Genomic DNA, 16,620 nt, shown 5'->3' with positions numbered 1-16,620 from the left:
GGCGGGGAGGCCAGGGCCGCCGGCGGAGGAGCGACACGGGGCCGCGCCTTGCCCCTTTACCTGTGCGGCCTTTTTGTGGCGCAGGCCATGGTGTAGAGAGGCCGCGCCCGTGCAGGGGGATGGGCCAGGGGTGGGCCGGGGGAGGAGCTGCTGGCTAGGCGGCTCCCTATCCCCTTTTGGCCCAGTACGCTGGCGCCCGGAACAGTGGTGCTGTGCCTGCTTTTGAGCAGGCGCAGCCTCGCTGTTCCCTATGGGGCAAAAAGCCCTGCTTCCTCACCGTTCCCCTATGCCATCAGCTCAGGAATGGGCTGTAAAAACCATCATCACAGATATTTCCCCTAACCTTTAAGTTACTTTTTTGAATGTGAGCATTAAAGTCTCTTAACAATATTATTTGTGCCTTGGGATATTTAACTTCAAGTTCATAGATGCAATTTTCTTTTTCTTTTTTTAATAATTTTTTTTATTTTTTCCAAAATATTTAAACAGACAAATCAACAATATTAAAGATCATTAAAATAAAAAATAAAAATAGTAAATTATTGTTGAAAATACAAACAGATTTAAACTAAACACCTTATGTTTATGCATAGATGTAATTTTCCAAGTCAGGCCAACAGTTTTCACAGCAAAGGATGAGGAATGGGGAGGAATATATACATTCACTATCAAAATGACCTGATCTTTGAAAGTCAAAAGATAAGCCAGTGCTAAAGATCTTAAGGGGGGAAGCAATTCTACCCCACACTTCACTGATGTGGAGATCAAACATGCCAGCCCCCCACTAGGGCATCCTTTAGTAGTTGGGGGGGGGTGGCACTGAGTGTGTAAATGAGGAATCCATTTAATGTCAATTTTGATGTTAACCAGGTCTCTTGGATAAAGATTATATCATAATATTTTATAAACTGTAAGTACGTAGGGTCCTGGTTCCATGAGATACACCTTAAATAATGCTCACTCTGGGTCTCTAATTGTCAGTTTAGTGTCTCTATTTTATTCTTCTCTTTAGAATCCACTAAAATTGATCCATTTTTATATGTGGGCGCTGAAGTCAAATTGGAAAGCTCTGAATGTCCTACGGGCTGAGGGCCCGCTGTACCAATCTCATGATCTTCTAAATAACAATTAAAAAGCCATTCTACAGGGAGTCCAGAGTTTATTTGATGATGAGGAAAAGTGCAATCTTTATATAGGGCAGGTTGATTTTTACTAATCTACTAACTTAACTGCCCTGACCTGGATGGCCCAGGCTAGCCTGATCTCGTCAGATCTCAGAAGCTAAACAGGGTCAGCTCTGGTTAGTATTTGGATGGGAGACCACCAAGAAATACAAGGGTTGCTGTGCAGAGGAAGGCACTGGCAAACCACCTCTGTTAGTCTCTTGCCATGAAAACCCCAAAAGGGGTCTCCATAAGTCGGCTGCGACTTGAAGGCACTTTACACACACACACACACACACACACACACACCAACTTAACCATTTCTGCTGGTGTTTGTGCCAGAAAAGGGGCCTTTGTGTGAGCTACAATAACAGTGGGAGAGAGTGGTATAAGATCCTGGTTGTGATCATTTATTTCCAACAATTTAGTCCTCAATTGCTCAAGCCTGTCAGTAATAGATTTTTTTCCCACGGGTAGGAGAGCTTTAAATAGGGTTGCCAACCTCCAGGTAGTAGCTGGAGATCTCCTGCTATTACAACTGATCTCCAGGCTACAGAGATCAGTTCCCCTGGAGAAAATGGCCGATTTGGCAATTGGACGCTATGGCATTGAAGTCCCTCCTCTCCCCGAGCCCCGCCCTCCTCAGGCTTGGCCCCCAAAATCTCCTGCCGGTTGTGAAGAGGGACCTGGCAACCCTAGCTTTAAAGGAATTGATTAAATCTGTGTCAATAGCATATGTAGTTGGAGAGTCCTCCACCCTAGACTCCAAATGGATCCCAACTAATGAGATCACACTCTGCAGGGTTGACTGAGCTAATGAGCCCACTCTTAAGCATGACTTCAGTTTTCACCCCTAGAGGCCCTGATCTTAAAAGAGGGGTGCGTAGAACATTGTTAAAAACTCGGGAAGGGAAAATACCCCTGGAGATCAGAACATTTTTCAGTGCATAATCAAAATTGGAATAGCTGGGCCATCAAATGATAGCAAAAATCTTCTTACCCTAAAGGAGCTGTTTAAGGTTTCAACTGATCTCAGGACAATAGATGAACCTTTGATTGGTAGTTGGGCCTTTAAGAAGGGGGTCCTACCATCCAATAAAAAAAATTAGACAAATCTGGTGGGACTGTAGCACCAGTTGACTAGTATTTAATGCACCATGAGCCTGTAGTCGCTGCTCAGAGGAAAAACAGGCAGGGGGATAGGCTGGTGGTATTGGCTTCACTGATGACGGTAAACTTTGTCACTATATCAGTAAGATTGTCCAACTTAGTGAGGATGGAGTTCAACTGGCTAAAAATAGTACTCACTGTTGTAGCCGTCAAACAAGAAAATTCAGCAGTTACATCAGTCCCCTCCTTCCCCATCCCATGTAAGCCTGGGGAAAGCCCACATTGGATTGGCTTATTCACTTTCCCCGACACAATGATATCAGAAGCAGTATTGGCCACCAGTTTCTCTGTTCCAGGGGCTAAGTCCAGAACTTCAATGGCTGTGCTCCTTTCTCTGAGGTCGGGAACAGGGGGTGGCTCTGGGAGAGGTGACGTTGCAGTGGCACCCCTTGGTGTGTGGGGTGCCGCAAAGAGCAATCCTCTCCCCTATGTTGTTTAACATCTACATGTGCCCTCTCACCCAGCTGGTACAGAGTTTCAGGCTGGGCTGTTATCAGTACGCCCTGGACACAATGGCCTGGTGTTTTGATGCCGTGATGGTTGGTTGAGACAAAGCCGGCTGAAGTTGAATCTAGCAAAGATGGAGGTCCTGTGGCTAGGTCGGGCCGGATTGGGTATGGGGTGCCGGCTCCCTGCTCTTGACAGTGTGCCATTAACATCTGCACCTACTGTCAAGAGTCTTGGTGTGATCCTGGATGCCTCCCTGTCTATGGAAGCCCAGGTCGCAGCCGTGGTCAAAACAGCGTTTTTCCATTTACACCGAACCTGGCAGCTGGTGCCTTATCTCTCCTGGCCTGATCTATCCAGTGATCCATGTGACGGTCACCTCTAGGCTGTGTGTGTGTGTTAAGTGCCGTCAAGTCGCTTCCGACTCCTGGCGACCCTATGAATGAAAGTCCTCCAAAATGTCCTATCTTTGACAGCCTTGCTCAGATCTTGCAAATTGAAGGCCTCTAGGCTAGACTACTGTAACTCGCTCTATGTAGGGCTGCCCTTGAGACTGACCTGGCAGCTCCAGCTGGTACAGCCAGTGCTCTGTCAACTGCACTGGTTCCAGCTGGAGTATCGTGTTACCGGAATTGCTCTTTAAATTGGGGAAATTAGCTGAGCAATCGGCAACTATGTATTTATAAAGCGGGGTCGCACTCAACTATACCAGAATCCATTTTAATGAGACTTTGAATAAAGACAGACAAGGGATTCCAAATTAAATAGTGTTTATGTCTTTGTCGTTCAAGTCAATGTTGCAAACACACATACAGAGAAAACTAGGAAAATTACAGAGAGGAGTTAAGCACAGTTGCCAACGTGGCAGGAGGTCGTTGGTGTGGTAATATTTACCTTCTAGACAAGGTGGTGTCCAAACTCACGAAGACTAAAAGAGATTGAAAAGTAAAACCGAGATGGGGGTAGGGGTTCCCGTGGACTTGACCAGCAAGGCGGGAGGGATTGCAGAATGGCTACGCAAAACCAAACCAGCAGAGTAACGGCGTAGATGCCAGCAAAGACCTAAGGTGTCAGGGCATCAGAGAGAGTCGAGAGTCGAGTCGAGAGAGCGAATGGTCTGGGGGCACCCCAGATATACTGTTTTTCTGGGGGTGGGGAGAGGGGTTTCACCTCTCCTAGGTTCCCAGGTGGCAAAAGGTGACAAAAGACTTAATGGCTAGCTGCCGGGGTGGGGTAGTGACAATTTGAAAATCTATTCTAATTCCAGTGGCTGTTGCAACCCAGGAGGAACTGGAAAAATCTCTGCTAAAGTGATTATTTCTCAGGAACAATGGATGCGTTCTCTGCAAACGTCCGGGGATCGCTGGAAGAACAACTCATCTTGATATCAGGATTGCTGCTGATGGCCCATTAAGCTGATGTTGCAATGGGAAGGGGGGGGTGCCTGGCATTGACTACGTGGATGTATGCTTTCCATGAAATGGCTGCGGCTGGAACAGGCTTTGCACAGGAACATGGCTTCCCTCAGGTTCACCGGAGGCTGCCCCTGCATTTGCTTCCAGGCTGCTAACTGTACGGCGCTTGCAGGAGTGGCCGAGTCCGTATCAACAGAGCACGCAGCGACCGTCCCGTAGCGTTTGGGGCGTGCGTGCGGCCAGTACAGTAATCAAGTGCCTGCATAGCAGGTTGCCATGTCCAGTCCAGGAGGTTTAGGCAGGTCCGTATGCTATCAATCGGATCAAGTTCAAGGTGCTGGTTTTGACCTTTAAAGCCTTACACGGCCCGGGACCTTTGTATCTGCGGGACCACCTGTATACCCCCAGAAGATCTTTACGGTCATCAGATAACAACCTACTGGTGGTCCCTGGCCCTAAGAGTGTGAGACTGTCCTCGATGAGAGCCAGGGCCTTTTCAGCCCTGGAGCTGGCCTGGTGGAATGCTCTGTCTGGTGACATCAGGGCCCTGTGGGACCTTAAAGAGTTCTGCAGGGCCTGCAAGATAGAGTTTTTCCATCAAGCCTACATCTGAGGACAGCCCCGGGTATCATCTTTTGCTGTCCTCCCTATTCCCCCCCTCATTTGTATGTTATTTTTGTTAATTGGGGGGGCAACCTGCCACTTAGTCTGGGCATTATGGGTTAACGTAGGTGCCATCTGGGTTTCTAAGGCTTTTAATTGGGGTTTTATGGTTTAATTTTAGAATTATCATTAATTTTGTTGTTAATTCTTTGATATGTTTTAAGAGATCTATCGATGGATGGATGGATGGATGGATGGATGGATGGATGGATGGATGGATGGATGGATGGATGGATAGATAGATAGATAGATAGATAGATAGATAGATAGATAGATAGATAGATAGATAGATAGATAGATAGATAAAATTAACTGAAAACCTATTCCTGGTGGGAACACTGAACTCAGAAGTATCAGGCAAGGATAAAAAGTCCTCAGTTCTGCTTTGCTTGGATTTCCGGGTGGGCATAGACTCAATCCATTCTCTTGGTTGCCTATGTGCCCCCATGGCTCCTCACACCAGTCATAAGACAAGTCCAAAATAGTTCAAGGTGGGCTGGGCACAGATGTATCAGTTTACTGTCCTTCCAGAAGTTAACTCCTTGTGGGGAGGACTTGCAGTAGATTTGTGAGGTAGACTTGATTCCTTCAGATGAATTTGGAGTAGATAATTAAAAAAAAGACCAAGGGGGTGGAAGGATTCCTTTTGTGAATCACTCAGTTGTAAAAGTGAAAGTGGCTGATATGGCCATGACACTATAAATGATGAACAATTACTGTTGAAAGATGTAGAAGATAAGCCAATAACAGCTCACCAGGACACACTCTTTAGAAACTTGTGTTGGCTTTTCTTGATGTAATTTTATTAGTAATTAATGTTGTAATGTTGCCCTTTTTGCAAGATCAGATTGTACCTCACTGTAATTGCAACCCATGAAAGGATGGAACCTATAACTTCTGTCATCATCACTGATGTACGATGATGGTTCTTCTGTCAACACACAGTCAACCTCCTTGATGTTGCTCAGTGATAAATAACAATTAACTATTATAGTGAACAATTCCACTGAGTATTATCCCCCTATTTCTGATGCAAGGGTGAACGAGAGAGGCTTGCCCAAGCCAATGTTGTGAATCCTATAATCTATCACATTGAACACAGGAAGCTGCCTTATACTGAACTATTGATTTACAGCTGCCTTTCTCCCGAGTGGAGACCCTTAAATCTCTCCTCCATCTCTTTCTGAGACTCCCCTTATTGCTCCGGGAGACCAACATCACTGCATATTGAACACTTGAACACATGTAGCTGCGTTCTACTGAGCCACAGCCCCTCCCCATAATTTCACATTAATTAATTAATTAGTTAGTTAGTTAATTAAAACCTCACATTAATTTCTCTCTACCACTGAGCCATGCCCCCTCCCCTAAAACACATGAAGCTGCCTTATACTGAACCAGACCCTTGGTCAATCAAAGTCAGTATTGTCTACTCAGACCAGCAGCGGCTCTCCAGGGTCTCAGGCAGAGGTCTTTCACATAACTTACCCGCCTAGTCCCTTTAACTGGAGATGCTGGGGATTGAACCTGGGACATTCTGCATGCCAAGCAGATGCTCTACAAACTCCCCATAATTTCACATTAATTAAATTGATAAATTAATTAGTTAATTAAAACCTCATATTGATTTATCTCCTACCCATTTTACCATATCCTTCCTCCTAGACTTCAGGTTTGTGTGGTGGTGTCGTAGAAGTCGCCGTCAAGTCACAGCCTATGTTGGCAACCCTGTAGGGTTTGCAAGGCAAGAGATGGTTGGCCGTTGCCTGCCTCTGCATAGCAGCCCTGGACGTCCTTGGTGGTGTCCCATCAAATACTGACCAGGGACAACCCTACTTAACTTCCAAGATCTGACAAGAGAGGGCTAGTCTGGGCTATCCAGGTCAGGGACCTCAGGTTTACCTGCTGTATAGAAAAGTACAATGTGTTCAAAAGCAGAAGAAAAATGCTTATGTCACTTTAAAAATGGGATCCTTCGAGCTCAGCTCAAAAAAAAGTGCTCTCCACAAATTAGCACTGGCTACAGATTTAGGGTTGCCAACCTCCAGGTACTATCAGGAGTAGTGGTTAAGAGCGGTGGTTTGGAGTGGTGGACTCTGATCAGGAGAACTGGGTTTGATTCCCCACTCCTTCCCTTCCTCTCCTTACAACAGACACCTTGTGAGATAGGTGGGGCTGAGAGACCTCTAAGAGAGCTGTGACTAGCCCAAAGTCACTCAGCTGGTTTCATGTGTAGGAGTGGGCAAACCAACCAGGTTCACCAGATTAGTGTCCACCGCTCATGTGAATGAGTAGGGAATCAAACCCGGTTCTCCAGATCAGAGTCCACTACTCCAAACCACCGCTCTTAACCACTACACCACGCTGGCTTGTAGATTAGAATTTCTGATTTTGCTGCGATGTTGAGAGAGTCTATATCTCAAGGGGAGTGTGGTAGTGCCCATGTATAAAAGATCACAGGGACATATAATAATGTAAACCACATTAGATGATGACCAATTGGGGAAAATGTTTTAAAGTAAAGGCTTTTTTAGTAAAGGGATGAATGAAAGTTTTGGTCTGAATCACCTGTGTACAACAGGTTGAAATTAAATCAAAAGAGTTTCCATCTAGACATTAGGAAGAATTTTCTAACAGTTAGAGCGGTTCCTCAGTGGAACAGGCTTCCTCAGGAGGTGGTGAGCTCTCCTTCCCTGGAGGTTTTTAAGCAGAGGTTAGATGGCCATCTGTCAGCAATGCTGATTCTATGACCTTAGGCAGATCATGAGAGAGAGGGCACCTTGTCCATCTTCTGGGCATGGAGTAGAGGTCACTGGGGGTGTGGGGGCGGTAGTTGTGAATTTCCTGCATTGTTCAGGGGGTTGGACTAGACGACCCTGGTGGTCCCTTCCAACTCTATGATTCGGTGATTCTATGAACAGGTGCATCCATGACACTTGTAATGGCCTTTCAAAATAGGTGTGACACTTACAGTTTTGAAGTCAGCACGTACAAAAATATCTTTAATGGACTGAGATTTTGTAAATCAACAGGCTTGGTATCACAAGATGGAATGGGATTTAACAAATGCTAGTGTCTAAGGATGATATTTTTGATCTGCATAGCCAATGGAGAAAATTGTAATGAAAAAAAAAAAGATAGAGCTACCCTGAGTAGAGGTGAACACATGAACACATGAAGCTTCCTCATACTGAATCAGACCCTTGGTCCATCAAAGTCAGTATTGTCTACTCAGACTGGCAGTGGCTCTCCAGGGTCTCAAGCAGAAATCTTTCACATCACCTACTTGCCTAGTCCCTTTAACTGGAGATTCTGGGGATTGAACCTGGGACCTTCTGTATGCCAAGCAGATGCTCTACCACTGAGCCCATCCTTAATAAGCATTTATCTCGTTCTAGCTCCTGCCATTTCACAGTACAACCATTCCTAAGCCTATTCCATACACTTTCAAAGGTTTCCCATCTGCCAGACAGAGTTTCGCCTTTCTTTCCATCATTAACTGGAGATGCCAGGGATTGGACCTGGGACCTTCTGCATGCCAAGCAGAGGCTCTATCACTGAGCCACAGCCCTTCCCCATTCCTCCTAGGTGGAATGTTTAATAAATAAATCTTTCCTTGGTTTGCAATTAGCACATTTTCTGGTCGATGTAACAACTCTGAAAGGGTATCCAGGTTATTTGAACTTATGGATCAGATTCTCAGCTTCCACATCATACTCTAAATCAGATGTGGTATTCTGTCTAATATGTAAGAAGGAGCAATAAGGGAGATTCCTAAGTAGCTAGGGTGGATGACAACTGGTGTAGTGAAGCAACGAGTGCTTATCTGTTGGTTTAATATATGGTCTGATTTGCAACCATCCTACGCAAACATAGATACAAGTGTCCAAAAAAGCAATCTAGTTAAAGTCAGATTTATATGATATGGTTGTAATGAGCAATCTGATTGAAGTCTGATTGCTCATTATATGTATTCTGCAATACATCTTGCAATGTCTTTGAACCTTTGTTACTACTATTGTTTATAATTTTGTAGTAGCTACTAGTTTTTGGGAAGCGCCTTGTTAGGTAAGTGCCTTGCAACCTCTGTTGCTGTGCATATTTTTTTCGAACTTGCCATACCATATTCTGCCAATTTGTTTTTTCCATTCTTTTCGAGTTGGACATTTGTCTGCTTTCCATTTTGCTGCAACTATTATTCTTGCTGCTGTTACCCTATATTTGAATAATTCATTATATATTTTCTGCATATTACTTGATAATATATTTAATAACACACTTTTAGAGTCCATCAAAGCTTAATTAATTATTATTTTTTGCATTTCATCATGGAGCTCTATCCAGTATTTTCTAGCTTTCTTGCTTGGCCACCACATATGATAGAAGGATGCATCTATATTTTGGCATTTCCCACAATTTCCACTGTATCTGCTATTGGTTTTCACTATATCTTTGGGTGAAATATACCATCCCTAAAACATTTTATACCAATTCTCTCTTTGGCTATGTATGCATGGGAGGTTTTGCCTTGGATTTGCCTCTCTCTACGTGCACATTTCCCCCTCCGAATTCTCAAAACTCTGCATGGGGGCATATTGTTGAGTTTTGAGAATCTGGATGGGGAAAATGTGCATTTAGAGAGTGGCAAATCCAAGGCCAAACCTCCCATGCCTAAATGGCCTTAGTGTTTGACATTCTGCAAACCTAATTTCTTTAATCCATAAATCCTCCAATTGCTTCGCATGTATGTTTTCTCCAGAGTTTTACATCTGTTTTATCATGCAGTCTTACACATTTCTACTGCAGAGTGATACAGTACAACTCAGCCTACCTTTCTGTACACCATGTACAGACTATGAACCAGCCCTCTTGCAAAGGGAGGGGGGAATACTCTTTAGAATTGTGCCTTTCCTTCCCAATATACATATATATATATATATATATATATATATATATATATATATATATATATATATATATATATATATACACAAAAAGTACCACTGATGCGCTGGATATGAAAGTTTTATGTGGTTTCAAAAACGGGGTTTCCAACAAAAGATTCCAGTTATGCAACAAAACAATTTATACAAGTTGCAACAATCTATGCAAGTTTACAAGGTTTCACAAATCTTATCCTTGTTTCACTAATTGCATTAGCTTCATCAGAAGTCTGTTGCTGCTGTAAACTTGCATAGATTGTTGCAACTTGTATAAATTATTTTGTTGCATAACTGTAATCTTTTGTTAGAAACCACATTTTTGAAACCACATAAAAGTTTCATGTTCAGTGCATCATTGGTACTTTTTGTGTATATATGTGTGTGTTCCAGGTACCACTCCCCTTTTCGTAGTGTTTTCTTCCCAATATGGCAGTTGGTTCCTATCCATGTAGGGTTGCCAGCCCCACTCCATTGACAGGTTTTAGGGGGCAGGGCTGGGGCAATCATTCGCAGCTGCACACATTGGGGTTACATCACCTCTGTGTTTACCCCTGGAAGCGTCGCATCACTGCAGCCGAGTGCTAAAATGGCCGTGGCCATGCGGGGCTTCCAGGGGTAAACCCAGAAGTGACGTAATCACGTCATGAGCAACTGTGCGAGTGGTGCTAGTGCGATTGCTGCTCCAACAGCGAAGAGCATATATGCTTGCTAGATTAAATGTTTTACCATCCACATTACTATATGGAAGATTTAATTAAGTTCCATATCTGGATAGGGTCTGCCCATGTGGGGAGGGCGACACAGAAACAGTTTCACATGTCCTCCTTAAGTGTCTGCTCTACGATAGGGGCCGTTCTAATCTCGTAGAACTGTTACTTGCTGATAGGGAATGGTTACCTACCAAATCACAGGTGTCCCACCTTATGACCATGCAGGATCCAATAATTATTGACTCAGTGGCAAGGTTTTTTCAGCTCAAAATTAGAGAACGTGATTGTTACTCTGCACCACATAACAATTAAGTCAGGATTGAATAACCACGTAACAAATTTGATGGGATTTGTATGTCCTTATAAAAATGATTTCATAGTAAATTTTATCGTATGATATCTGCATGCCTTTATATCATGATTTTACTGTAAACGCCACTATACGATTTCCCTTTTAATGCCAATAAAGGCTTTTGTATTTGTATTCATATTCGAATGCTCTGGAGCAGCCTGGTGCATTGGCGGGCAATTACCCGCCGAAACCACCCACCCTATATCCATGGCCCTGCCCTAAAAGAGAAAAGGCAGTCAGTTGGTAGGAACTGGTATCCAAGAGATATCAGGGGGCTTGCCCTACCAAAGGCCCAATAGATTGACGTATGACTGCCAACCTCCAGGTGGGTGCTGGAGATCTCCTAGAATTACAACTGACTCTCCAGACTAGAGATCAGACTCCCTGAAAGGCAAATGAATCCCATCTGAGCATGTATTTAGGATGCTCTGTGTGGAGATTTTATCAAAGAAGATAAGGAAGGTGATTATGCGCAGATAACTCCCATGGAGAATAACACAGCATAACCTGAGGTAAAAATGATTTAACGTGTTTTGCTTGCAGAATGTTTTCATAACATACAATATTTTTAAAAAAACATTTAAAATTTGACTAAATATATTGTTTTGACTGTTATATTTGCAGATAAAAGCAGTATAAAAGGCTCTGAGGAAACTCAATGTATATAGAAATATGCCCCTGTACAGGTACAACGCAGTAATACTTATTAAGATTTACATATGGTTATGTAAAACTGAAAGACATAAAAATATTTCATTCATTATATTGTCGAAGGCTTTCACGGTCAGAGTTCATTGGTTCTCGTAGGTTATCCCGGCTGTGTAACCGTGGTCTTGGTATTTTCTTTCCTGACGTTCCGCCAGCAACTGTGGCCGGTATCTTCAGAGGAGTAACACTGAAGGAAGTTACTCCTTCCTTCCACTGAAGGAAGTTACCTTCAGTGTTACTCCTCTGAAGATGCCGGCCACAGCTGCTGGCGAAACGTCAGGAAAGAAAATACCAAGACCACGGTTACACAGCCCGGATAACCTACGAGAACCAATTTCATTCATGGTTTGTAATTTTGTTAGAAAGAATGTTCTGAGGAAGTTAACCTCCACAAAACGAGCACAATCAAGGAGCTTGTCAACTGAAAAATGAAACTGAAACCTGCCACACGAAGGAGATAAATTTGCTGGTTGACATATATGGAGAAGTGACATGTAAAAGAGATTCAAGCAACAGAATATCCTTTAGAAGGTGTTTATTTGTAAGAACTGTATTACAAATGTAAAACAGATATTGATTTGCAACCATAGTGTTGAATATATTTATGCTTATAGCAATACATGTATGAAGACACGACTGTGAGTACTTGATACAATTTTATATCAGAGGTTGGGTACCAGTGGAGATATTGTTAGTACTCCCTGAAGGAAATGGCTGCATTGAAGGCATGGACTCTGTGGCATCATACCCCTCCTCCACTCCACTCCACTCCCCAAAGCCCATCCTTCCCTGGTTGCACCTCCAAATCTCCAAAATTTCCCAACCTGGAGGTCCCTCTTCACCACCGGCAGGAGGTTTTTGGGGTGGAGTCTGAGTAGGCATGGTTTGGGGAGGGGAGGGACTTCAATGCTATAGAGTCCAAAGCGGCCATTTTCTCCAGGTGAACTGATCTCTATCGGCTGGAGATCAATTGAAATAGCAGGAGATCTCCAGCTAGTACCCGGAGGTTGGCAACCCTACCCTTTTATGCATGGACATTTCTCCGTGGTCACCCCTGCCAAATGCTTTGGGGCTTCCTTTGGATTATGCATGCCTTCCCCACCTTGATCTCCTCATGCGTTTTGCCCGCATTGTCCAGATTCTGGCCAAAACAGCATCTGAAAAACATGGACAAACACGCAGGGAGAGCGTGGCTACCTCTGACTATCGGAAAAGGCGTGCATAATCAAAAGGAAGCCTGGAAGCAGTCACTGCATAAAAAGCCCGAGTGGAGAGCACAGCTCCACACATTCTAGGCGCACATGGTGAGTCCTTGCTGCCTGTTGGGGTCAGAACTCATATTTACGACTATTCCCTCTAGAAGATTGTGAAGGTGGTCTCTGCTTGTGCTTGAAATCCCCTCAAGGACAAGAAGCAAGGAGCCTGTTGGAAATGTAACACCCTAGACGGTTCTTACTTTCACTCATGGTGGACTTGTCCAAAGTTGCAATTTTATTGGAAAGCTATTTACAAAGAGCTTCAGAAGATGTTTCAACAAAAATTTAACCTGAATCCTAAGAATCATCTGTTAGGGGTGATGCCAACAGAATTATCTTCACAATGCAAAGACCTATTCGGATATGCCACAATCACCACCAGAGTTATCCTTGCAAGGAGATGGAAACGACCATCTTTGCCCAACATAGAAGAGTGGAAAGATAATATGATGGAGTATGCAACCATGGCTAATATGACTCATATGATGAATGTAACAGATGAGGAGACTGTTGAACAATTTAACGATAAATGGAAGCTGTTCTATGAATACATGGAGGTAGAAGGTTAAGTTAAATAATATCAAGAAATAAATGTTGTATACCTATAAGGTGGATATAATTGAAGTAGAAAACTATATACTCAACCATAGATATTTAGGACATACATGTCTTAAACATACCAAAGTTTTAGCAAAATCACAGTGCCAAACGTTAACATGTAACCTGCCTGATCAATCTGGAAGATTCGTCGTGATGCTAATATTGTTTTTCTTTTGTTTATAGAATAGAATCATAGAGTTGGAAGGGACCACTAGGGTCATCTAGTCCAACCCCCTGCACAATGCAGGAAATTTCACAACTACTTCTCCCACACACACCCAGTGACCCCTATTCCATGCCAGGCATGAGTGCTTTGTGCCTGTGTTCAGTGTGTGGTAACAATTAATTCCATTGGGACATTGATGTTTTACAGACGCTTTTTGGTTTCCAGGAACACAGTGCCAGGCTTTTTGTTAGAACATTCAGGGAACAAGTTATCTGCTCATCTTAATCGGAGGAGCATACAAAAGGGCTTCCAGCCTGCATTAGCAGATGAGAACGATACCGAGGCTGTGAAAAGGAAGGCAGGATCATGTTGGGGATACAGGCGTTTCTGCTGGCTTTGCTGGTCTGCCTCCTGATTCTGTACTTTCTGAAACATAATTGGGTACCCAGCTCTTACCCTCCGGGACCTCTTTGGCTTCCATTCATTGGAGACCAATGGAAAATAGGATTCAAAATTTCTGAAGGCGTTTACAGAAAAGTAAGTATTTAGATATAATTACTAGTTAAAAAGCTCTGACCTGGATGGCCCAGGCTAGCCTGATCTCGTCAGATCTCAGAAGCTAAGCAGGGTCAGCCCTGGTAAGTATTTGGATGGGAGACCACCAAGAAATACCAGGGTTGCTGTGCAAAGGAAGGCACTGGCAAAACCACCTCTGTTAGTCTCTTGCCTTGAAAACCCCAAATCTCCCTATCTCTCTTTCAATCAACCAATTATGTGTTCCACACTTATTACCGTCCTACCATCAAATATTGCACCAATCCCAAAAAGCCCTACCTCGTGTTTACTGGAGCCCTGAGCTTGATTCCTTGGTGCGTGGTAAAATGCAGCTTTTGGAGGTGACTTCGTTGAAAGCTGCCCTCCTTGAGCAAGAGTCTGCAGCTACTGTCTTAAATGTTTTTTTCAGATTAATTGATTTATTTAAAACTTTATTTACTAAAGAAATCACCTCAAGCTTTCACGCTTTATACAAACGAAATTCTTGGTTTAACCACGAGTGTAGACTACTCAAACGAGCAATAACCAGGAAACATAGAGAATTCAGAAGGAACAATACTATTTCAGTATTGAAGGAATTGTTAACTATTAAAAAGAACTACAAGGACTTGGTAAACTGGAGGAAAAAAGAGGCCCTATATAAAAATTGGAGGAGCTTGATTACAGCTATAAACAACAATGATAATTCAACTTTCTGGAGGACTGTGAATTCTTTAAGCAATGGCTATGCCAGAGTCCCCGCATGTATCCCGTCTTCGGTCTGGGTAGCTTACTTCAAGAGCCTCTTCTCCTACTCTGTGGAAAACCAGGGTCTTATACCTGTAGCACCTTCTATTTTGTTGAATTCCTGGCCAGATGTGTCTCCTAAGGAAATTAAACTGCTCATTGATCGCCTACACTCAGGTAAAGCCCCAGGTCCCGATCTAATTCCCTACGAACTTTTTAAAGTCAACAGCGATTGGTGGGCCAACATTCTTGCTCCTGTAGTCACACAAATTAATGCCTCAGGAGCTATTCCAAAATCTTGGAGACATACTATTATCGTCCCAATCTTTAAAAAGGGTCAGCGCTCTGACCCAAGCTGTTATAGTCCAATCAGCCTTTTGTCTTGCTTAGGCAAATTGTATTCCTCCTACTTATTAAAGAGGCTGTTGGACTGGGTTGAGAGTAATGACATCCTTGGCTGGGAACAGATTGGCTTTAGAAGGGGTTGGTCTGTCACGGACCACTGTTTAGTGCTCTCCCATCTAGCAGAGAAATATTCCTCCCCCAGAAATGGCACCCTTTATGCCGGTTTTATGGATCTTAAGGGAGCTTTTGATACCATCCCGAGGGAGAGGCTATGGTTGAAACTATCACATTCTACTATGGATAGGAGGTTACTATGGCTTATTCAGCAATTTCATACTGACCTCACAGCTCAGGTTCGCTGTGGCAACCAAGGAGAACTAACCGAGCCCTTTGAACTGGTCAAGGGAGTTAGACAAGGTTGCCTCCTTGCTCCTCTCTTGTTTAACCTATACCTGAATGATATGGCAACCAATTTCTCAGAGTTTTGCCACCCCCCAAAGCTTGCAAGTCATCCCACCCCGATTCTACTCTATGCTGACGATGCAGTTCTCCTGTCCCGCACAAGAATTGGTTTGAAAAGATCTTTGCAAACTTTTTCTGAGTACTGCTCTAGGGAAGGTCTTAAAATAAACCATCATAAATCTAAGATTATGATCTTCACTAAGAGGAGAAAATTGCCTCTTTTTCGCTGGTTATTAGATGGCTTTGAGGTTGACCAAGTCAAGGAGTTTGTTTACCTTGGCATTCTTTTTCCCCGTAACCTAAATTGGAATGCCCATCAAAAAGCAGTGTCCAACAAAATTAAACCTGGGGTTGGTGCTATTGTCAATTTTTTTCACACCAAAGGTGGCAAATATATTCCAGGGGCTATTCAGGTTTTTAACCTGAAAATTACCCCAATTATCCTCTTTGGTGTTGCCATCTGGATTACAGTCATCAATGAATCTATAGATCGTCCACTGCTTCAGTTCTTACGAAAACTTCTAAATGCCCCTCGATGTGTTGCTGGCGTTACTCTTCGTTCCGAGTTTGGCCAAATGTCACTTGAAGCTAGGGCGTGGTTGGCCGCCTTTAAACTACACCTTAAACTGTGCTTTAGCACTGAGGGGTTCCTAGCTTCTCTGAAGCATGACCCTTTTAAATCCTCATGGCAAAAAATCTTAGATGAGAAACTGGCGTTGTTGGGCTTCTCGCAGGATATGTTATCAGATCTTGGGAAAACTGAAACTTTTGCCAAAATTAAAAAGCGCATTAAAGAGCTTGATTATAACAGCACTACGTTTCGTGCTCATCGAGTCTGTTCATCCCAGTTCTTCGGAATACCCCCTCCACGTGGTCTGCCTGCCTATACATATTATCTAACAACAACTCCTCTCTGTAGAGCTTTTTGCTTGGCTAGAT

General features: G+C 43.4%; 1 protein-coding gene across 1 annotated transcript in view; it reads left to right on the top strand.

Moving 5' to 3' along the window:
• The first annotated feature begins 13,959 nt into the window (after positions 1-13,959).
• LOC130477893 (cytochrome P450 2J2-like) overlaps positions 13,960-16,620 on the top strand; it is a 59,360-nt gene continuing 56,699 nt past the window's right edge. Inside the window, exon 1 of the mRNA XM_056849974.1 lies at positions 13,960-14,130. Within this exon, the coding sequence (XP_056705952.1) occupies positions 13,960-14,130 (171 nt within the window). The remainder of the gene's footprint in view (positions 14,131-16,620) is intronic.

The sequence above is a fragment of the Euleptes europaea genome, chromosome 5 (assembly GCF_029931775.1).
Source record: "Euleptes europaea isolate rEulEur1 chromosome 5, rEulEur1.hap1, whole genome shotgun sequence".
Classification (NCBI taxonomy): Eukaryota; Metazoa; Chordata; class Lepidosauria; order Squamata; family Sphaerodactylidae; genus Euleptes; species Euleptes europaea.
This window is presented reverse-complemented; position numbering and strand designations above follow the sequence as displayed.